Source organism: Poecilia mexicana, unplaced genomic scaffold (assembly GCF_051168715.1).
Source record: "Poecilia mexicana isolate PSO_F unplaced genomic scaffold, ASM5116871v1 scaffold_18, whole genome shotgun sequence".
Lineage (NCBI taxonomy): Eukaryota > Metazoa > Chordata > Actinopteri > Cyprinodontiformes > Poeciliidae > Poecilia > Poecilia mexicana.
The window spans coordinates 7,758,440-7,780,852 of record NW_028263387.1 but is presented as its reverse complement, the minus strand read 5'-3'; the positions used below and the strand labels follow the sequence as shown (position 1 = coordinate 7,780,852).

Below are 22,413 nucleotides of genomic sequence, written 5' to 3'. Positions count from 1 at the left end.
TTGGGAGCTTTGGATAATAGGCGGCACTTTTCATGAGCAAGCGTTTAGGCACCTCTGAATGGTTGCCATGGAGGATTCAAGGATTTCTCAGACATCCGAGAAAGACTCAAAGCATCACTCCAGGTGTGTTTTCTGATGAGGGAATAACCGAATAACATGATATAATTCTGAAAACACCCAGTTTTGCATAACCTTCTTAAATATTTAACTTAATATTTTACTAAATATGTCATGTATAGGGCTGCACAGTGGTGCAGTTGGTAGAGCTGTTGCCTTGCAGCAAGAAGATTCTGGGTTTGATTCCCAGTCCCAGCCTTACTGCATGGAGCTTGCATGTTCTCCCTGTGCATGTGTGGGTTTTCTCCAGGTACTCCAGTTTCCTCCCACAGTCCAAAAACATGACATTTAGCTACATAATGTCTCGATGTTTAGTTGTGTTTTCTAACATGTAGCTGTGGAATCGTTCCTTTAACAGCTACTCTCATGTACAGAATGACGTTAAAGTTCACTAACATCAGCCATGCTAATCTTATTTTCATGAATTTCATAGTTTGTCCAATATAAAAATACTAAAGAACTTCAGACAGAGAAACAGACATAAAAAAGGTTTAATTCTATAATTATGTCTTTTGCATAATCAAAAGATTTCAACAGACTTCTTATTTTATCACCCACAAAAAAGTTCTTCAAAAACACCTCTGATATTATATAAAGTTACTGTGAGTATTTAGAGAGTATTTAGCATCGGTTGCTAAAAATAAGGAACATTCTGTTTGGGTTTTTTTTTCACATCACTCCACATCAGCATCCTGATCTTCCAGGTCTGGCATGTCTTCATATCCTTCCTGCTCCTCCTCCCTCCTTTGCTCCTCCAGCTTCCTCCTCTGCTCCTCCGCCCTCTGCTGCTCCTGCATCAGCCTCTTCATCTCTTCCTCCACCTCCTTCCTTTTTTGATTCTGCACCTCTTGTTCTTCCCTCCTCTTCCTCTGCTCTTCACTCTCGACCCCTTGGCTCTTGTTCTGCGGCGTGTCGTAGGCCCACTCCTCGTCCGAGTCGCTGATGTCGTCGTCGGCGATGTCCCAGTCGGGCTGCTGGGACTCCTGGTTGTCATCGGCGACGTCGTCGTTAACAGGATCCGGCTCCGGTGTGTAGTTCGGGTCCTCCAGTTTTCCCCAGGACACCTGGTTGGCCTTACGGAGCGTGATCTCCACTTTAGACGGGACCATGTTGACCGAACTCTGTTTGGCGTCGATCACCTGAAAAATCATTACAGAGCAGATGAATATCAGTTTTTAGTTAAAGAAACGGTTGCCTGCGCCAATAACTACAACTTTATCAGAGGCTGCTAGTGATACTTTCCCCCCAGAAGTGGAATTCTCTCTTGAAAATCTTGTTGCTCTCAAACTGGATTTGACATATGAGCTGCAAGACAGGAAACAGAAGTGAAACTCCATAAAAGTTCATGGATCTGATTTCATGAATAATTCTGGGCCTTTCTTTTCTTTTTTTTCTGTATCAACACTGAATGATTATTCCTGCTGCTCACCACTGTTGGATTTGCTTCTATGCTGCAGAAATCGGGATTTGAGTTCTTGGCGTAAATCGTTACCACCACCGTGTTTGCAGTTTGGTGCCAGTCATGTCGACATGCCACTTTCTTCTTATCCTGAGAACATAAAAAAATAAAAGATTATTCACAGAGAGACAGAGCTTCTGCCTGTTTCCGCTCAGATGTAGGTGGTGTGTGTACCTGCTTTGCAACCCAGCGGTGTTTCCCCGTGGTGCAGCCCTTCTGGTCCAGGAACGCGTTGAAGTCTGTTGTCTTTATGCAGCAGCAGCTCCAGTATTTGTACCTAGATAAAGAAATCGTTGTAGTTTGATGCGGAGAAAGAACACCAGAAACAACTCACTTCCTCAAAGTTTTAGATTCATGTATCTGAAATTAAGGTATTAAAATGCCTTAAATTAATTTTTAAAAAGCAAGTTGGCCTTTAATATGTTAATCACAGGACTTACATTTTATTTTGTCAGGACTATTTAATCGCATATGTATGATTTTTCTTCTCCTAGAACTTTTCTGTCAAAGAAAATTTAGATGCATTCTTTGACTTGAGATGGTTGAGGTTACTGCTAATTAGCTGCTGATTAACTAGCTAGTTAGCTTTTTTTCCCCATCTATCATGGACGGATGCAGTTGGCTGGATGAAATGATAGCGATATAGGCCTCAAAAGTCATTCATAATGATCTTCAAAGGTCTTAAATTTAAGTTGGTGGAACCGGCTCCAAAAATGTTTTTTCTCGTTTCAGCCGCCTCCTTTCTTGCTTTCCTCTCACGACCTTCACACTGTTAACACTCTTGCTTTATAGAAACCATGTAGCTGCTGTTTGAGAGCAGAGCCATGCAAATATTATGATGTTGTAATAATGGATTAGACGTTGAGCAAACAAGAGGGAAACACGCAGCGGTGAATTCTTTCCTTCTTACCCCTCATGGAAGACGGGCGCTCCAGGGTGGTGGGTGCAGACCTCCGTGTCTGTGTCTGGGCCTTCGTAGACCTGAACAAACAGATGAGACGCTATTGATCAGAGATGCTTTGATCAATGAATCCTGAGTCACAGGATAAGGTCAGCAACCAGGAGTGTTTGACCTACAAACTTCTAATCCAGATGTGCATTTTTAGACCAACTACGCCTTTCCATAAACCTGAAAATCTTACATATGCAGGCTTGTGCAGTTCCAGTGGTCTACTTTGAGACCAGCAGTTAATTTAAAATGTCACTGAAAGATGTTGCTGTTACTAGATATGTCCACTAGATGGAGCAATTAAACCTTACAGGTTCAAAAGCCTTAGGAAGAAAGTTGAAGCACAGCAGTGTTTGTGTTTTCCTGTATAGCGGTATTTAATAGGACCTGTGTGTGCTTTGGTAAAAACGTCTTAACTATTAATACACATTTTTGCTGATTAGCTGAGGAAAACATTTGTAGATAAAAAAATCTACAAATTTATTTCACGTTTTCTTTTCGTCATAACCAGAAACCTCACTGAGGTTTAGAGATTTATGATAGATCAACACAAAGTGGTTCAAAACTGTGTCAATATAAGAGTGATTAATGGGTTTGATTTTGTACTTTACAAATGTTGCAAAACTTCGTAAAACCAGCTCTCTTTAGAAGTACTCCAGACCTGACGTCGTTTGGTCTTGTCTCGGTTTCATACATTCAGGAGGACTACATACATTTTATTTCAATACGTGGAAATATAACTAAATTGTCAGAACATCTTTCAATTTATTTATTAGCATGATTTATTTCATGCTAATAAGTAAAAAGGAAGAGTGCAGATTCATATCCAAGCAATAACGTGACTCAATGCTAATATATTTTTGTTGCCGCTGTCACCGTCCCCATAGGAGCGGGAGGAAGTCAACACAGTTTTGGCTGCTAAATCATAAAGTCTGCTTATTTGTAAAACAACATCCAGAAGAAAGTACACAGCGACCTCTCAGATTGTGGGGACGAGGACAAACTTTTATCGTCACATAGAAAGGAAAAACAACGAGAGGTACGTTTAAGATGTGCTAGCGATGCTAGCTAAGCTAACGTTAGCAATCTGCCTCTGCACCAAAACTCTCTACCCGGCCATCATACAAAGAGATTTAGTCAATGTTTGCTATACATAATACGTTAGCTGTTAAGTTAGCTACCTATGTACAGCATACTGTAAGCTGTAGGGCTAGACTTCCGTTTCTTGACAGCTGTCACATTACGTTAGCTAGTTTTGTTCACAAGCTAACGTCACCTATTAGAGTGGAGCACTGGTCTTGACTCATAATTATATAATATACACATCAGTGGTCTCAGTCCTTAAAAGTCTTGACTTGGTTTTGAGTGCTTGACACTGAAATTTAAACAGAGCTCAGTAAAAGAAGGCTATAAAGACAGACATTGCCTTGATATTTAATTAAAATAATTCAAGTATAGTTCAGTGCCAATATTAAGTCTTAATGTGAAATCACTGCATTCTGCAGTTCTTGCAGTTTCCTCCCATGTGCAGACATCAGCCACTGCTGTAGATAATGAATTTCTCAGCTTTTGCTGATGTCAGATCAGTGACTATTTTGGGCCTGGGCAGGAATGCCAGAGACGCTACCTAAACACACACACACACACACACACACAGAAACACACCAGACACTCACTGTTTTGCAGCCTGTGTTCTTGCAGCGCGTCCCGTGCATAACGTCCTCACTCTCTGTGAGACGAAACAACGACAGAGAGATGGGTGAGGACTGTTTCATTCCAGTTTCAAACACATTGTCTTTGAGAAAAATGATGTAGGGATCTTTCAGCATACAGGTGCAGAATAATAAAGAGTTGGGTTGAAGGATAGGACTGAACTATACTGTTGAATTACGAATGAAATCCAGTGTTGACGTATTAATACTGCCTAAACTAGACATGATTCCAGAAGTAGTGTGGCGCACATTTGTATTCGGCCGCTTCACTTTGACACCTGCAAATAAAGTCTAAAGCAAATGATTACCTTCAGACGGCAACTGATTAGTAATTGTGTGTGTAATTTAGTCTTGATATAAGTGCAGCTGTTCAGTCAAGGCCTCAGAGGTTTGATAGAGAACAAACAGCAGCCATTTTACCTTCGGCCCAGCTAAAGGAAGCCGTTTAGAGCCACACATGTTTGAAAATAAAGACAACTTAGCAAAACTACATGTCATTTTTAAAGAACCATGTTATGTGTTAGAATTTAGAATAAAAAATATGTACATATGTACAAAAGAGGAGTGATGTATTTTTCTTATTGGAATGTTTATAGAAAACAGTATATATTTTTTATATAGTTTTCAAAGTAGAGACAAAAAATTTTAGTTGTGGAAATTCAATGCTACATGCGAAACGCTAACACCACACATTTATCCGAACACAGAATCGCCATTGAAACATGGCGGTGGCAGGATAATGCTGACTGAATGCTCCTCTTCAGCAGAATATAAAATACTACATTGAACTTCACAGTTATTCATTAGTTTGTGTTGCTCTATCAAAAAATATGTAGCTGTAGAGTGAAATGTAGAAATAAAATACAAATACCAAAGGAGCAAACTTTAGCTCTGAATCTGTGGCAGGATTTATTGTCTTCCAGCCTTTTGTTTCAGCAGTTTAGTAAGTAAGATCTTTTGTCAAATTGCATAAGGAATGTAAAATTCAGAGCATGTCTCAGGATCCAAAAAAAAAGAATTGCTATATTTTTTTAGTCATTCAAGATGCTCTCTAACATGGTAAAAAAAAAAAAAACCTTGGTAGTAGCTTTTTAAGGCTATTATGAATGAAATTTAAGACCTGTATCAAAACAGAAATGTACAAAAGAAAACTGCATTTTTTGGTAGCTTATCTGCACAGAATGCTCATAGCTGGCAACAGAAGTGAACCGGTGGCAAAGACATACGTCGTAGAGCAAACGGGTGATAAATTTACCCTTTCTAGTTAGCTAGTTAGCGCTAGCCTCAACAACCTCACGTATTGTAATAAAGATGCCTGCTTGTGACTCAAACTTTTGCCCGACAGAAAAGTAAAAGTCCAGCAAGAAAAAAAACCCCTTAGAATATACAAGATTAGTCCTGTCACGAGAAAAAGTAAGACCAACTTACTTATATATTTCGCAATGCTTTTAAGACATTTGAAAGCCTTAATTTGAAGACTTTTTACAGCTGTGTGGACGCCGTGCTCTAAAACTTGAGCAAAGATTTGGATTCAATCAACGTCAACATGATGATCCTCGTTCCTTTAAAAGAAATGGAGCTGAGAAACTGAAGCAGTGCTTTAATCTCCAGCTCTGATGTGACAGCTCATGTTTTAAGGCTGAAATGTGGATTTTTGCTCCCGGTTCTCTTGAGAATTTCAAGTCGCCTTCAGGAGGACTGACCTTTCTTCTCGCTCTCTGCGCTCCTGTCCACTCCCAGTTTCTCCAGCGCCTGAACGAGAGATGCTGACACTTTGTGGGGCAACTTGGTCATGGGCTGGTTTGAACTGTGTAGACACACACACACACACACACACATGTTTGTGCTGCTATCTTTGTGGGGGACTTTCCATTGACTTCCATTCATTTCTACAGCCTAAACCTTACCTTGACCCTTTTCCTAACCCTAACCATCACATACCTAACCCTAACCAACCAAAACTCAATTCATACCTTAGCCCTAAATCTGACCCCTTACCCAAAAACAGGGTTTCCCCTGAGTGATTGGTCCCCACAATGTAGTATATGTCAGGAAAATCGTCCCCACAAGGTATTACAAACAAACGCACACACACACACACACACACACACACACACGCACACACACACACACACTTCTGTTAACAGTGAAATATACACAGGATAGGCTTACGGAGAATTATTTATCACACTGCGTACGCTGCAGCCGACCTCACCCTGACCTCTCTGGATGATGTCTGAGCAAACTGAAAACACCTCAGAGTGTTGCAGGGTGGAAGCTCCGTCCCTCACCTGGGTCTCTCTTTCTGCAGCGCCTCGGCAGATTTGGGGCCCTGGTAGATGATCTCCCGGTCGCTGGCGGGTTTCATCTCGCTCTTATCGGACGACACCTCGGGCCTCAGGGGCTCCTGGGGCTTCACATCGCTGTGGCGCCCACGGGTGCAGCCCTGCGGGTGAACGCATCCGGATTAACAATAGTTAGAAGATCGTGAAATTTATTTTTTTCCTTTGGTCAAACTTAAATGTTTCAGTCCGACTTTAAAGGATAAAAACGATTAATTACTGATTTCTTCTGCTATGACGTCACATATGCTGTAGCTTTAGTCCTTGGTAAATGTAAGTCATTTGAAAAGAGAATTGTTGCATTCAAACATGGAGTTTTTTGCCGATAATAAATGTAAAGTTCATCAGAAACTTGGCGGTGGCAGTATCACTGGATAGTTGGACAATTTTGTTGGACCCAAAATCATCCAACAGTTTATCGGTTGAACGAAAGGCCATTTAAAAGTGTTTTAAAGAAATGCATTTAATGTTGCAAAAGCAGCAAATGTGTCAGCAAAAACGTAGCTATTTTTTGTCATCTGCGGAGACTCATTGAGTCTGTTCAGTTTTAGTCTGCAGTTTTGTCTCTTATTTCCATTTAATACCATGAAACTTTAAAAATGCATTTATTATTTTTTTTGGCTATTTCCACAAATAAGGACTCTGTTCAGCGATGAATAAAACATTTTAGCTTTGACCAGTCTAAATGTTTCACATTTTTAACTTAAGATCATCAGAGATTTCAGATTCCTTAAAAAAAAACAAGTGGAATAGCCCTTAAATTTAGTTGGTTTAATTTAGTTTGTTCACTAACAAATATTTTCTTAAATATTTGTTAGTGTTTTTTGTTTGTTTTCTTTTCTTTTTTAGAATAATCCACTGGTTTCACTGGAGCGTGCGGTGCATTTCATCGCCCCGCTGTTCCCCGACTGGTGCAAGTCAAAAACACTTTTCTCTCACTTCTTTTTACATGAAACAGTGTTTCTCCAGCGGATTTTTTTTCTTTTTCCCCCCATCTGCTTGATTAAAGTTTCATCAAAAGGAGCTGACCATCTCCTTATAGCTTTGTTTGCTCACTCTCCAAATACTCCAAATCTTAAATGTGTTTTTTTTTTTTCCTTGATACCTTAATGGAGAGAAACTCTGAGAAGTCCGTTGTCCTCTTCTTGCAGCAGGACCAACCCTGAAAACAGACACACGTTCGTGGAGCGATGCTGTTTACATTCTGGACCAACAGCGCAGACCTGGAAATCTGCTCACCTTCAGGGCGTCATGGAAGATGGGGACTCCTGGATGGAAGAGGCAGGAATCTGTTGTTGGGGAGGGAAGACAAGCTTATTTGTAGAAGGGAGTTCAAATCATAAAAACATCATGCAGTCACCAAATATGAAACAAACAATAAACATTACATTTTGTCATCATCAAAATCATAAAGCAAATAGACCTCAGAAATGTTGATCAATGCTCCAGGCGGGTTTTTAGCTTTGATTTAAAGGAACTCAGTGTTTCAGCAACTTTGAGGTTTTCTAGAAGTTTGTTTCAGGAAAGGGTACAAGCAGGGAAATGTTAGTCTGCATATAGTTCCCCACACAGTCAGCAGGACCCAACAGCTGTTCACACACACACACACTCACACACACACACTGTAAAAGGAGTTGTGTTTTCATGACTTGTGGGGACTTTACATTGACTTCCATTCATTTTCTACAGCCTAACCGCAACACTAACCCTTACCCTATCACTAAACCCAAAGATAGCATTTTTTCTCATGGGGACCAAGAAAATGTCCCCACAAGGAGCAGTGGTCCCCACAACCCCACAGTGTCATGTAGGTCCCCACAAGGATATAAAAACCTGGCTCTCTCTCTCTCACACACACACACACACACACCCACACACGCACACACACACACATGGCTGTGTAGAGGTGATGGATGTCCCATATAAGGATCTCCAGGCCTTGGAGTCCTTCCACAAAAACGTGGCTGCATGCCTCACACTCTAGTTTTTTGCTTTTCTGTTTTCCAACAAAATTCAATACAAACACTTGCTCTTTACATATCTGCACGTTTATAAAGTCCTTGCATATTCCTACCAGCAATTTCTATTTAATTTGAACATCAAAGCCAGAAAAAAAACACAAGCATGGTCACATGTGCTTGACTTCAGCGAAAAGGATAACTTGAAAACTTTGTGATGGCTCAAGTAGGAGAAGCAGAAAAGATCAGAGCTTCTTTACGAAGTCAACGGCAGAGAACAACCGAACCAGGCAGAAGGAGCTCACCATCCTTGTTCTTGTCGGGGTCAAACTTCTCCCCGCAGCCTTTGTTATAGCACAGCAGAGCCATGTTGGGCCTGTTGGTGTCTCTTGACGTCTTCTTCCCTGTCTTTACAATCTGTTCGTCTCTGCTTTGAAATCCTTCCCCCGACTGCCAAGGGTCTGCTGGTCTTAATGCCGCGTCCCGTTCTCCAGAAGGTTCTTCGCTGAGGCAGAAAGGAGAGATCCAGAAGGTCCGACGGCCTTCAGCAGAGACGGAGAGAGAGACGGCTTCTCGACCCGGTTGAATGGGAGATAAAAATAGCAGCTCCCTCCTCTCCTCCACTTGCCCCCTCTCAATTTACAGCTGTCACAACTTATCTGAAGGCGGGGGTCGACATCGGCTGCCGCAGACGGGCCTGGTGTGACGGAGCCAGTGGCTGCCGCGGGGAGGCTGACAGCTTCTGGATCTCTGTCACTTTCTCCTCCTGGATCAGCGTCACATCAGAGAAATGACGAGCCTTCTGAGGTTTTAACCTGTTAAAGAAACTCCGAGATGCGTTTGTTCTAGCTGTCACCGAGTCCAAAGGAAGGATGCTGAAAAGAGGCCGCATTGAGCCTGATCCAACACTCCTCCTAGTTAGGCTCTGTAGAGCTTTAAATGTTCTCCCTATGAGAACATAGGGGGTTTTGTTGTTATTTAGAAAACACACATTATGAATGCGTACTCCTGGAAAGAAAAATAGCACAATGTCAACAATCCACTTATTAAACCTAATATGTCAACAGGAAAGTGGTTTCTAGGTGAGGAACCACTTACCCGTATGTTTTAGGTCATTGTCGTGTTGTAGGGTCCAATTCTTTCTTTCTGTGAAAGTTGACATTTTCACAGGTAGTCTAGGGTTTTCTTCAAGCGCCCTCTGATACGGAGAAGACTTCATGGTGGAGCAAATCATCTCCAAACCGTGACACTTCCACTCCTGTGCTTCGCAGCTGCTAAGGAGGTGAGGTGTTCTCTCTTCTGATCTCCAAATAATTCAAGTTTAGACTCTTTAATCCAGAAGTCATGAGCTCTGCCCAAGAGATTGTATCTTGGGCAGACAATCTCTTGGGTCCAAGAGATTGTCTCCATTCTCTTGGGCAGAGCTGTGTGATTTGGGAGTTTTTCATCTATTTTTTTATTTTAAATATTTCTCAGCTTTTGAATCTTAGAGACAGGCTAGTTCTCCTAGAGCTGTTTAATCAAGCGATGGATGCATTACCGCCATCCAGTGGTGGAGACTGGCATGGCGCCATGCTTAAAAATTGCTCTTATCAAACTTATGAGTTGCTACATTAAAACAAGTTTTAGTTATTGGGGGGGACTGCGGGTTCTAGAAACTAATTCTAGTTTCTAGGACTAGTGGAAACATGTTTTGTGACAGGAATCTAAAAGGGTCGCTTACGCTACTGCCAGTTCGTTCATGTTAAAAGAGTGGCCGTAGTTTGTGACTACACTGCGTTAAAGAACCTTTTCCCTTTGGTTGATCCACCTGTAAGGTTTTGTTAGAACAATGTTAAATACAACCTTTCTTTCACTACACGGTTAAGCATAACTTTGTCTTAGGCCCTCATAAAATCCACTGACGTTTGAGGTTGAAACGGGACAAAAATGAGAAAAAGGGCTCAAGGCTCTGCTGGTGGCGACATCCATGAGAAAGTCAGGATGCAGGTTTTCCCAGGAGAACCTATTGAAGCAGTACTTGTCAGTGGCTGTCGTGTTATGAGTGATTAGTGTGTTTTATCCTGGACTCACAGATAAACTACCAGCCTTTGGAGGAGGTCAGAGCATTCAGTCAGCACAGGACCGCTGCAGGGACGGGCCCTTTTGTTAAGGCTTCCAGTCACAAACACTGAAATAAGGCCGAATGCGTCACACTAGAAACAGACATAGACAAACAGCCTCATCTGTCAGGAAGCCGTTTTAATCCCTCACTGTGTAAGTGTTGCTGGAATAACAGAAAAGCCAGACGTGTTCCCAGGTTTACAGCGGGAGATTATATACACAAATATACACAAAACAAACAAGGATGCGACAGAGCTGATCTGATCTGGACGCCTTAAACTGAGATGGGAACCTGAAAAGGACGGCTCAGTTTCTTTTCGTGACGGCGTACAAAGAGGCGGGTGTGCAGCCGGTTTCATTCTGTCGTGCAGGTTTCAGCTGTTTTGTTCTCCTGTGTGAAGCTCAGCCAAGTGAAGCGCAGCGTGGCGGACAGCCGAGGCCGAAGGAGACGGGTCACAGGCGTCCTCTCCACAGAAACTTAATGTGCCGTTCTGTTGCCGATTGTAAAACGGCTGAGTGAAGTGTTTTCTTCAGACCGGCCCATTGTGTTGTGGCAGTGAAGCTGCTCCATCGTTTACAACAGTTTTATTATGCAGGGTCGTTTTTTTAATACTTGGTGTGAGCTCAGAGTTAATTGTGAAACTTTTAAAACATGATAAAAGCTTTTTGCTTTTGGGATATTTAAACCCCCAAAAAACAACTTGAATAAATTAATGTGGACCTTAATTCAGTTGAAGACTTTGATTTTAATTTAAAGCTATATGAAAACTGCAAAAGGCAATACGTGTCTTATATTCAACCACATACAGTCCAATTTGTAAATCAAAGTTCTTCTAATTTATTACAATCTACAGAAAAGATCAATTTGTCCAAATCAAACATAAAATGTCATAATAGATCTTCCTAACATGCGTTTTGTTATTTTGTATATTATAAAAACTTAACCCTTTCACTCTTGTGAAGAACTTAGATGGGCATTTTCAGCATGTCTCTCCACCAGTCATCATTCAGTCACCATGGTAACCATCTGCTGTGCTGCCTACGCTGCATGTCCAGTTGGATCCAGAGACATTTTAGACCAGTTTTATAACTGGTCTAAAACAAAAACACACAAAAAACACAGACTCTTTGTTTGGTTGTTTAGGGAAGGAATATTTTTCTTTCAAATAATTCATTTTTAAGCAAATTTTCTAAGGCAAATTTCTTCACCAGTACTGTCATGTTCAGGATTTATACTTCCTTGTGAAAAATATCAACTCCCAGACAGACTTGTTTAGTTTATTGTGGGGAAAACGGCTAACTAAACCTGTTCTCAAGGGAAAAAGGGATCGCTCCCCACCTAACCCTAATAACTGGTTGTGCCACCTGAAGCAGAAACAACTGTCAGTAGATGTTTGGAATAACTGAAAATTAGTCTTTTCTTTTCATTTGATCCACCCTGCCTTCCAGAATTGTTTAATTTAGTCACATTGGAGGGTTTCAAAAGCATGAATGGCCCATTTAAAGTCTCACTGCAGCATCTCAATCACACCTAGGTCCAGACTGATGCTAATCCACCTAGAGAGGTGGATTAGATGGCGCTGGTTGTGACCTAATCCTACTTGACGTCAGAAACTGACGGTTGGATATTTTATTTCATGATTTTTCGCTGGAGAGCTTTATGGTTTTATCAAGTATTGCAGCTCATCCAGGTTCTGACGCATCAAAGTGTTTATTTGTTTTGATGATGTGCAGATCTAGTTTGGATCAAAGCATATACATGTTAGGATGGTCTAATCAAAGTCTGAGTTTGAGCCAAATGTCTAGTCTCAAGATGTGCAAAGCTGGTACAGATACGTGCAGCTACTGCAGATAAATGATCGACTGAATGTAGAAAAGCATACAGGACATTTCAGATATTTTGTAAGAAATATTGAAAATTATGTCATAAAAAAAGGGAACATTTCACTTTAATTTTGTGTGTGGCTCCAAATCCAGGCCTCCATTGGTTAATAAATTTGATTTCCATTGATTTTTGTGTGATTTTGTCGTCAGCACATTCAACTTTGTACAGAACAAAGTATTCAATGAGAATATTTCATTCATTCAGATCTAGGATGTGTTATTTGAGTGTTCCCTTTATTTTTTTGAGCAGTGTATCTTGCTACTTAGCGTTAGCCTATCGCATACATCCTCTATGAAATGCATCAAAGCTTGGTGCTGTAATGTGACAAAATGTGCATGAATAAGCAGAAGGCCTGAATTTAGGAAAAACAAGTTTGAAAAACATTGTATTGCACATTTTATAAACCTAAACATGCATTGTATGTGTTGTGTTCTTGTTTCCACTGTTGGATAAAATAAATAAAAAAAAACCCAGACAAATGTTTAGGAATGGAAAATGACTTTATTCTTCCAAAAAAGAAACAAAAAAAAAATAAAGAGGAACCAAATCCCTAGAATAAACAAATATACTTGCTGTAAAATAAAAGCCCATCCTTTTTCTTTTTTAAAATCAACTGTAACATTTGTTTGCTTTTCCATGCTCGATACACTCCATATATTTCTGCTTTTAAATAAATAGAAAACAATGTACAAAGAGACGGGGGCAGGGGTAGGAGAGAGGGAGGAGACGGAGGAGAAAATAGAGAGATTAACATTTGGCATCGCTGAGAAGTCACGGCTGATCCTGATGTACGGCGACGGTTCGCAGCCCTCCAGATCTGCTCCGTCCGTCTGTTTCAGCCCGCTCCCACCACAGCGGGAGTCAGACCTGCACGCTTGCTTAGGACGCTAATATCTTCATGTACAGGTAAAATAAAAATGGGTAAATGAAAATAAACCCGGATTATTATGAGGGTATGCCTGTAAGCTGCGTTGTCGCGTGTGAGTTTCTTTATATACAGAATAGTGAGGCAGCAATCCGAGGGTTGGGGGTTTACCAAAAACAACAACAAAAAAAACAATGTAAAAAATAAAATATCTGAGCGTGCACGAAGAAGAAATCTTTGAACACACCAACTCACTGATGAGACGAGGACATCTATCAAAGTCTCTCTCTGTCGCGCGTGCTCTTTGTTCAGGTTGGCGGGTTCTGGTTCTGCCACAAACGTCGCCCGCATCAACGGCGGAGGGCGTGTGCCGCAGGAGAAAACAAAGCGAGCTCTTTGGGAGAACACCGGAGAAGTTTGGCAACGCTTTTCGTTGTACTGGCTCATTCATCAACAGTCCAAATAAAAAACAGAAAGAAAACGTGTCGGTTTCAGCCCGAACGGTTCCCTGGACGGGTGAGTGATTGGTCGAGTCCGATCAACCAGTTCCTTCGCCTAGTTTGGGCCGCTTTTTTCAACAAGAGGGGAGGTCGCCACCGCTGTCATGCGTTTGAGGACGAAAACACTGAGAAAGACGACACCATGCGCTCACTGAGCGGCCGCTTGCCAGGGTGGACCCTGCTCTCTGAATGTCTGCTACAATCGCAGAAATCAGACGTTCGGATTTGACATCGAAGTTGATCCTCCTCTGCATTGGCTTCATGCTACAACGACGCAAAGATTCAGCAGCTGCTTTAAGAGTCCAGAAAGGTAGCCTCAAACCGAGTCGAGAGCCTGTCCAGAGAGTTAAACCTACACAATAAAACTGTAATAACTACTGGCTGACGAAGACTGGCCTAAGAACACAGTCCCCTGCCTTGAACATAAAAAAAGCTAAATCTGTCAATCATATGTAGAGAAACTGCTGGAGTCGAGGAAAAGCGAGCTGCGTCATTAAGGTCTGGAGAAAGTCTCACAAGAGGCCAGCCGTTCTGCTTTGTAACAAGGAGATTTTAGGGTTCAAAACCTCATGGGAATTCATGAAGACCCAGAGTTGAAGTCTTTCTCATCATAAACCAAACTTTCGGTCACTAAAAGTTGCTACTGTCCAACTCTACCATGCTGAATGACATCTTTGAGGAAGCCCTCAACAGAAGCCAGTAGACGGCTAAAAACATCCAGAAGTTTCCACCCCAGGTCAGGTGAGTGGAACCATGACCAGGATAACTAAGGTTGTCCCAACGTGATCCAAAATATCTGATCAAGGCATTTTTAAAAGAAACCTATCCATGTCTTTGAACAAACGACTATCAAAGCGATCCGTAATTACCGTCTGATTTTACGTCAGCTAATACCTTCCTCTATATCAGTTTAATGGGACCAACTCTCTGTGCTGCGGTAAGGGAAAGCTGTGCAGAAAGGCAGCTGAAATTTTCAAACGTCCAAAACAAAAGCGCCGAGTTGACGAAGCAGGAGATCAACCCCTGCTGAAATACATCACTCGCTGAATTATCAACGAGCCATATCACAACAGCAAGAAAAGACGCTATAGTTAGCTTCAGGAAACTTCTACTGCATGAAAATCAACATCAGCCAAAGCAGGAAGTGATTTTCTTTAAACTGAAATGTTATTGTTCTGCATTTTAAAGCTGATGAGGATTTAAAGTATATTAATTGTTGCAACAAATCCTGATCAGAATGTCTCTAGTTGAAATTTCACATAGGCTAAGTTGGCTAAATTCAGGTAGGCTACTTTAATTTATAATCACTTATTTCAGGATCTGGTCTTAAAACTTCAACATGAGGCAATAACAGTGATTTCAACATGTTTAAAAAGCCTTTTGATCCCGTTAAATGTTCATAAGGCCACGTTATAGATCTGCATCTCCCAGAGACGTTAGTATTCACGATTCTCTACATATTTACCTTCATTCTGACACAAAAAAGGGAGGAAAACTGAGAACACTGGCCTTTAGCCGAAGCTAACTTCCACAAGGATAAGAGCTGGTCTTCAAAACGATCATTCATCACATTGATTCGTCACAAAAAAACCTGAAAATCTGTGTGTGCTTTGCTGTTCAGGTCCAATCAGGGACGAAAGAGACAGACGCGGAGAAACGGAAGAATGCTGGAGTACTGGATTAATGCGAGTAGCAAGAAAAGAAGAGTTTGAGAGAAACAAACCACAAAAAGCCTGAGAGAAACTTTTTTTTTATCTACAGCTAAAAGACGAAAAAACACTGACAGCTATCATTTGGTAGACACCAGCAGAGAGGACAGGACGCAGCGGGAGAACCTACGGCGGGATAAGAAGAAGCTAGGCTAAGCTAACACAAGACTGACGAGAAGCTTTTAAAGAGCAGCGTCTAACTCACAGCGACAGCTGGGACGATCTACACAGAAACTGTAAGCACTTTACATATCTACACAGACTAAATACAGACTAAACAGGCCAAAAATAGGTGCTGCAGCACTAGATCAGCGATGCTGGCAAAACTGAGGCGACATTCTGGAGGATTCACAGCAGAACGGACGATGAGTTTGAGGCCGGACCGTCACCGATGGAATGCCGAACCCTGATGGGAATACACAAAGCTTCAAGTTCAACTTTAGAGTGGCAGGAAAAAAAAAAAAAAAGAAACGTTAGTCGGCAAAATGGCCGATAGACGAGAGAGCTCTTTAAACCCTACAAAACTACACGGAAACAAATCTCTATCCTTAAAGAAACCTCGACAGCTCTACTACTGGGAGTTAGCCACTTCAGTGCAACTTTTTCGCATGTGCATTTTTGCAATATTTTGATTTTAGAAAGAAAAAAAAAAGAAAAAAATTGTATCAAACATGTGGGCTTAAAGTACGACTTAAAATTTGACCCTCAGAAGTAGCCCTCAATGGGTTAAAAAAAAAAAAAGAAGTCTACACAAAAATGTGTAAGCATACACGTGAGAACAGCCCACGGTGCAATATGCACAAACAGCCACGACTCATGAGGACAGATGTTCTGCCTGAAGAGACCCCGCCGCGGCCCCCCACCCCTCCCACCATTACCGTGGAGCGGCGCGCTTCCCGCCTCGCTCTGATTCAGTGCAATTGAAAGTGAAGTCGACTCGATTCAGTAACAAACTCGCTCTGCGCTGCCATCATCATCATCATCAGTCATGATGTGGATCTGCTGAAAGGGAGCCGCATCTATTGGTTTTAGAAGTCTGGACCGATCCAAGCGGGTCGCCTAGCGACCGTCACAAGCAGGACCAGATTCCCGCTGGACAGAAAAATACACATTTCATCCTTATTGTCGTGGCAACAGTTCAATCGGCAATTCAGCAACAATTTAGTCAGCCAAAAATACTTTGAATATTCAACACGGATAAACAAAAACAACACTTTCTTTAAAGGAACATTCAGGCTTTTTAAGGAGAGGCTCTGTTTCCCAGTTAATAACTCATCCGAACGCTACTTTATGAGCGTTTACTTTGGGTAGTTATTTACAAATAAGCTGATATTTAGGCAGAGATAGGAGGTGGTGCGCCTCTAAATGTCTTCCTGTGTGAAACGTGTACAGAGGTTGGAACATTGAGAATTTTCTGTCAGAATAGCAGACATAAAAAAGTGTGACAACCAATAAAGTAGCATTCATTTAAACTGCTGTTATACTTTTGGTTTTAAGGTACTTTAAATCGAAGATTTAAAGATTATTGATGGCACACTACCTCCAACTTGTTTTTATGTTACTGCTTTTTTAATAGATCTGTATTTTTTGTGTTTTGTGACTTATGAACTTCCCATATAGAATGTATTTGTCTATCAATCTGTCATGTAAATAATGGTTCTCTGTAAATAAGGACCCAAATGTAAAGCTTCATCTGCAGAAACCGCTCAGAAGTTTGAGGTTGGACTTCTTCCTCTTTGCTTTAAACTTGGTACGTTTCAGACGTTAGCTTTAGCTTTCAAATCCAGAGAATATAAACGTATCACTCTCTCCTGCAGATAGCCTCTCAACAGGCACTTTGCTTTAAAAGATTTCAAACTATCCCTTTACTGCTCGACTAGAAGACTGCGCATGTCCCTTTAAGAACAGCCGTAACCTCAGTGTGCTGGATTTGTTTCTCATCAATCACTGAGGAAGACGCACACAAAGGCCCTCGACTTAAAGAGACACACACAATCTGAGCATCTACTGACTGCAATAATAATGTTCACTATCTTTGCACAGATGGGTAAACAGTCCATGTGAGAAGAAAAGAAAAACGTACACACTCAAATAAGGTTTTTTTTTTTTTTTTTTTTTTGCTTATATACACAGCTTCATTGATTACTTTTAGGGTCAAATTCAATCAGTTTCATGTGACATTGTACGTGAAGAACCCAACCCATGAGCAGACTAGAAGCACACAGACTGGCAGGTTTCCAGCAGTTTTCATGACGCAGCTGTAAGTCAACAATCTCTGCAACATCTGGACACGTTTTGCTGCGTTTCCCTGGTGGGACGAGCCCTTGAGACAAATTTATGTTATTTTTTATTTTTTTTGTCCCGACGTTTCGTCAATCTCCCGTCTGGATGTGCGAGCGGCAGAGCTTAAGAAGCCATGAGGAGAAAACGCTCAGCTACTGTTTGACGCTCCGACAAACTGCTGTACAAGCCCTGATAACGTTAAAGGCAAAAAAAAAACAGAAGGGAAAAAAAAAATACACGGATTGAAAAATTACAGGAAACATACTTGAGAAAATGTGCCTCTACGTTTCTCTCTGAAAACAAACAGAGACTCAGGGGGGAGGAGAGGCTGTATTACCTGGAACAACTGCTGCGAACACACACACATACACACACGTCCTCTTATAAGTGCTCCCAAGTTGCTGTTGCAGGTAGACAGGAACTCAGAGAGGACAAAATAGCACCAGTTTGAAATAAAGCTAATTCTGGATCCAGACACCGAACCGAACAGGCTGGGTGAAAGCCAGACGTCCGTCCATCCCATCCCTCCGTCTGCACGATTTAAAACATAAATGATAAACACAGAGAAGCTTCACACTCACACACACACACACACACACACACACACACACACACACACACACACACACACACACACACACACACACGACAGCAGTTGTTCCAGCCGGAACAGAGTCCCACCCCCTCCGCCCCTCATCGCCTCCTTCTGTTTTGGTGTCTGTCGGTCAGCTTGTCTGTGTCTCTTTGTTCGCCTGATCAAATCGTTCCTCCCTCCGTTCGATCGTCCTCTCGTGAGTTTTTTGTTTTTTTTTCTGCTGCTTTGTTTGTCGCTTTTGGCACTCAGCTTCCCCCTGAATGGATTACATAAACTGCATCTGAACAGGACGAGACAGAGGACAGAAAAATGAAATTAAAACAAAATCCACAGGATTTTGAAGCTTTATTTTCCTAATTTGTCCAGAAATCAGTTGAAAAGAAGCCGATCACTGTGCAGGAGTTGGTGGCAGCTACCTGGGCTCCTGGCATGGGCGCGAAAGGGTTGGTGGGTCTGAGAACAGGCTGGTTGTACATCATCGGCTGTGGAGCCATCACAGGTACCCCACCCATCTGAGCCATCTGGGGAGGGACCTAGAGAGCCACGACACACACACACACATACACACACACACACGGTTAGAAAAACACAACAATGACACTATTGTAATGGTGAAACCCAAACTGGTCTGAGATCACCGGAAAATGGCTGGAACTAAATTCAGGGTAACCATGAAAAAAAAAACAACCTTCCAGAAATACAACCCCAAACGCACAGCAAGAGTTAAATGGAAAGGTCACATTGATGTGTTCTTATGGCCTAGTCAAAGGCCAAATCTGTAACTCCAACTGGTAGCTCTACAAATGATTGACTCAGAAAAGCTGGCTGAATGCAAATCTACGTCACATTTACAAAAAAGCACATCACACAAAATTCTGATAAGTCTAATGTGTAATCTGGACATCCTGAAAAAGTCTCGAGTCCATCGAAAATTAAGGCCTTGAAATATCTTAAAATCATTTTAAAAAATGTAAGTCATCCTTAAATGGGGTAGTCATAAGTCTTAAATTTTGTTGTGGCAGCACTAATTAATCTTTCATGCAATTTCTGTCAGGCAAACGTTTGCACAAACATCTATCTTCACTGCAGTCTGTGACTCCAGGCTACCAGTAACTAGCTGCCAATATATTCTTGCTAGCTAGCCTTTTTATTCTATTTTTTTTGCATCTTCTAAGAATTAGATGCTAATGTATCACCGGTTGGTTGGATGACATTAATTTTTGGCACTGGCTCACTTCATGTTGCCAACTGGATCCTCCCCATCATCCTATATATCTGTAGTTTTTTAGCTTGGTGTTAAATTTCATTCAAATTTGCATTAAAAAAGGTCTTATAAAGCCTTAAATTTGACTTGCTGAGACCTGCAGATATCCTGGTAAAGTAACGTAACCAAATATGAAAGGAAAGTCACTCTTTCTGTGCAACACTCACCATTCCATACACAGGCACTTGTGGTGTGGTCATGGGGAAAGCCATTGGCGCTGGAGCCTGGAACAAAAAAACAAAAACAAACAGTTGATCTCAGAAAATAACCAACCTGCTTCATCTCAATTGTCTGGAGAAAGAAAGAAAGAAAAAAAAAAACGTACAAAGAACACAAAAACCTGACTCGGCTTGAGAACCCTTAAGTGTCCAGCTTGTGAAAGGACAAATCATTTAAAGCTCGAGTATGTGTACATTCAGCGGCACAGCGAGAAGCTAAAGTACTTAGCGGATGCCCACTGTGAGCAATCATTCCCACCACTTCAAAAGGAGAGGCACAATGAGGCCGCGCTCTGCTTTCTGCCATGTTCAGGGCAAATCCAATCCGCCGCACCTGAGCGGGCTTCCTGTTGTTCGACACCATGGCTGCTGCTTTGGAAGCAACGCCTTTCTGCATCAAAACTGCTGATTTGTGATTGAGAAATTAGTAGTATGTTTCTTTTCTTTTTTTTTTTTTTAGAAAAAATATAGTCTAGGAATGAGAACAGTGCAATATTTCTATTGTACAAAGTAATTAGCTGCTCCGGAAAGTCATGTTTTGCTTTATTTCTCGACATAAAATGATGGATTACAGTAATTAAAGCGTCGCCACGGTAAAGTTTAGGCTTTTATGGGGGAAAAATAAAACTGCACCAGCATTATCCTTTAATTGCTGTTTTTGCATCAGCTCCTTAGTCAATGTTTTAAACTAAGTGGAAGTTACTTAAGATGGCGGATCAGTCCATAAAAAGCGGCTAAATAATTTGCAGTGCGTTGCGGCCAGCACCGTTTTATCGAATTACAATCCTGCTTTGTGTTACTGCGGTAACATCAGGGGCAACAGGAAATATGTGGAGCAGTTAGTTACCTGTGTCTTCAACACTAGGCAAAATAAATGTATTTAACTTTTTTGTAGATGTCTGAGTGTGACTCAAACTTCTGCCTGACAGAAAAGTTCAGCGAGAAAAATAAATAGAATATATAATTTATAAAGTCATGTCAAGAGAACATTTCAGACTTGTGATCAACATATTGAAGAGCAACTTACTTTTAAAAGTGCATTTCAGACATTTTAAGGTCTAAATTTGGGTAACACACATCTAAGACTTTTTCAGGTTGTGCCTGGGATTTTTCAAAACCAAATCTTCCTAAGAGATTTTTCCCCTTTGCTGAATAAATTTATTCAAATTAGAGGTTTTGTTTTTTTAATGTATGGTTATACAATAAAAGACTTAACATTTTTACATCACATTAGACCACATCTGCATAACTATGTGCTCATCAGCTTCAGCTCTTTTTAAGGAATGATCCCTCAAAGCACAGACTTCAAACTCAAGGCTGCGCCGCCTTAATGGCAGGAGCAGAACAAGAACAGATGAAAAGCATTACTGTCGTTCTGCAGGGTTTTGGACAGGTTCTCGATAGACTTATCTACTATCAGAGCTTTCAATTGACTTTTAGAGGAAGGATAAGCAGAAGGAGTGATTCTCTTCCCAGAGATCTAAAGGAATAAAAAGGTTTCAGACCAGGCGAGGTGAAGCTGTGAACCCATCTTAGGAGGCAATCAATCCGATTGATCGGTATTTGCTTGTAGTTGTGACCCTGGAGAGCCAGTTGTTGCTCAACCCCCCTGATCAATCTGTCTCAGATGTACAAAACAAAAAAAAAAGACCCAATTCCGACTCCGTTTCATCAAATATACATTTATCGCCCGCTCAGTAACTCACCGCTAGTTCAGAAGTTGGAGTATTTAAAACAGATTAAGTCGACTTTCCTGTCACCTGCAGTTTAATCTCTCATTAATTCACAAAGCGTTCGTCTCTCAGTCGTACCGCCCCGTCTCGTTTATCTGATTTTTTTTTTTGTTTTCCCCAAATCAAAACATGACAGAAACGCCTGAGTGGGGGGGAAACAAAACGAGAATTCATTTATGCACAGCTTCAGACTCTCCCTCACTCTTGGCGTCCATCTGTCTTGGCGCACAGCTGTCGGCCTTCGCCGCTTCGCCCTCATCTGTCTCCGTATTCTCGTTCGGTGACTCATTTTTATTTTTCACCTGCCCGTTTCTGCCTCCTTTATGCCAGGTTTCGAGGTGCGCGCTGCGCAGCTACCCCCCCCTTCTTCCCTTTGATTCTCCGCAGCCAGACTTCCAGCCCACTTAGCCTCCTGCAAGGCTAAGTGGGACGGTTAAATGAGCGAGACGCTTTCCAGGCTCCCCAACTTAAAATGCGAGACGCGTCTCCAGCTGAGACTGTTGCAACTTTCTGGCCAGAGTCTCTGCTGCAAGCATTTCATCAGCCGCTTTAATTGCTGCTCTGCTACCTGTGATGTTTTCCTCAAGCCTTCTGCAAGCGACGACGAGTGTTTATGGAAGTTGTTTTGAACCGTCTGTGTCGGTTAAAAGCTGATTTGGTCCTTCGTCAGCATTTGATTTGGCCTTTTCTCGTTAAAAGTGCAGCAGGATGGAGATGCACC

The 22,413-nt window shown here is 41.6% G+C and overlaps 2 protein-coding genes across 6 annotated transcripts in view; both read right to left on the bottom strand.

Moving 5' to 3' along the window:
* Positions 1–590: 590 nt before the first annotated feature.
* LOC106926943 (cysteine and histidine-rich domain-containing protein 1) lies at positions 591–9,389 on the bottom strand. Its single transcript, XM_088015834.1, has 11 exons — positions 8,843–9,389; positions 7,819–7,868; positions 7,685–7,741; positions 6,529–6,683; positions 5,941–6,044; positions 4,202–4,254; positions 2,487–2,557; positions 1,751–1,853; positions 1,547–1,666; positions 1,361–1,422; positions 591–1,257 (listed from the first exon to the last, which is right to left on the bottom strand). The coding sequence occupies exons 1-11, from the start codon at positions 8,904–8,906 to the stop codon at positions 792–794; spliced, it is 1,305 nt and encodes a 434-aa protein (XP_087871960.1). The 5' UTR covers positions 8,907–9,389; the 3' UTR covers positions 591–791.
* A 3,617-nt stretch (positions 9,390–13,006) lies between these two features.
* The window catches only part of LOC106926942 (phosphatidylinositol-binding clathrin assembly protein), a 112,468-nt gene continuing 103,061 nt past the window's right edge, over positions 13,007–22,413 (bottom strand). For 4 of the 5 annotated variants that reach the window (XM_088015829.1, XM_088015831.1, XM_088015830.1 and 1 more), the window contains 3 exons: positions 19,909–19,965; positions 18,894–19,010; positions 13,007–18,757 (listed from right to left, as the gene is read on the bottom strand). In XM_088015829.1, coding sequence (XP_087871955.1) covers positions 18,743–18,757; positions 18,894–19,010; positions 19,909–19,965 — 189 coding nt within the window. In that variant the 3' untranslated portion in view covers positions 13,007–18,742. Of the gene's footprint in view, positions 18,784–18,888; positions 19,011–19,908; positions 19,966–22,413 lie in introns of all 5 variants that reach the window. The other variant, XM_088015832.1, reaches the window with a different exon arrangement.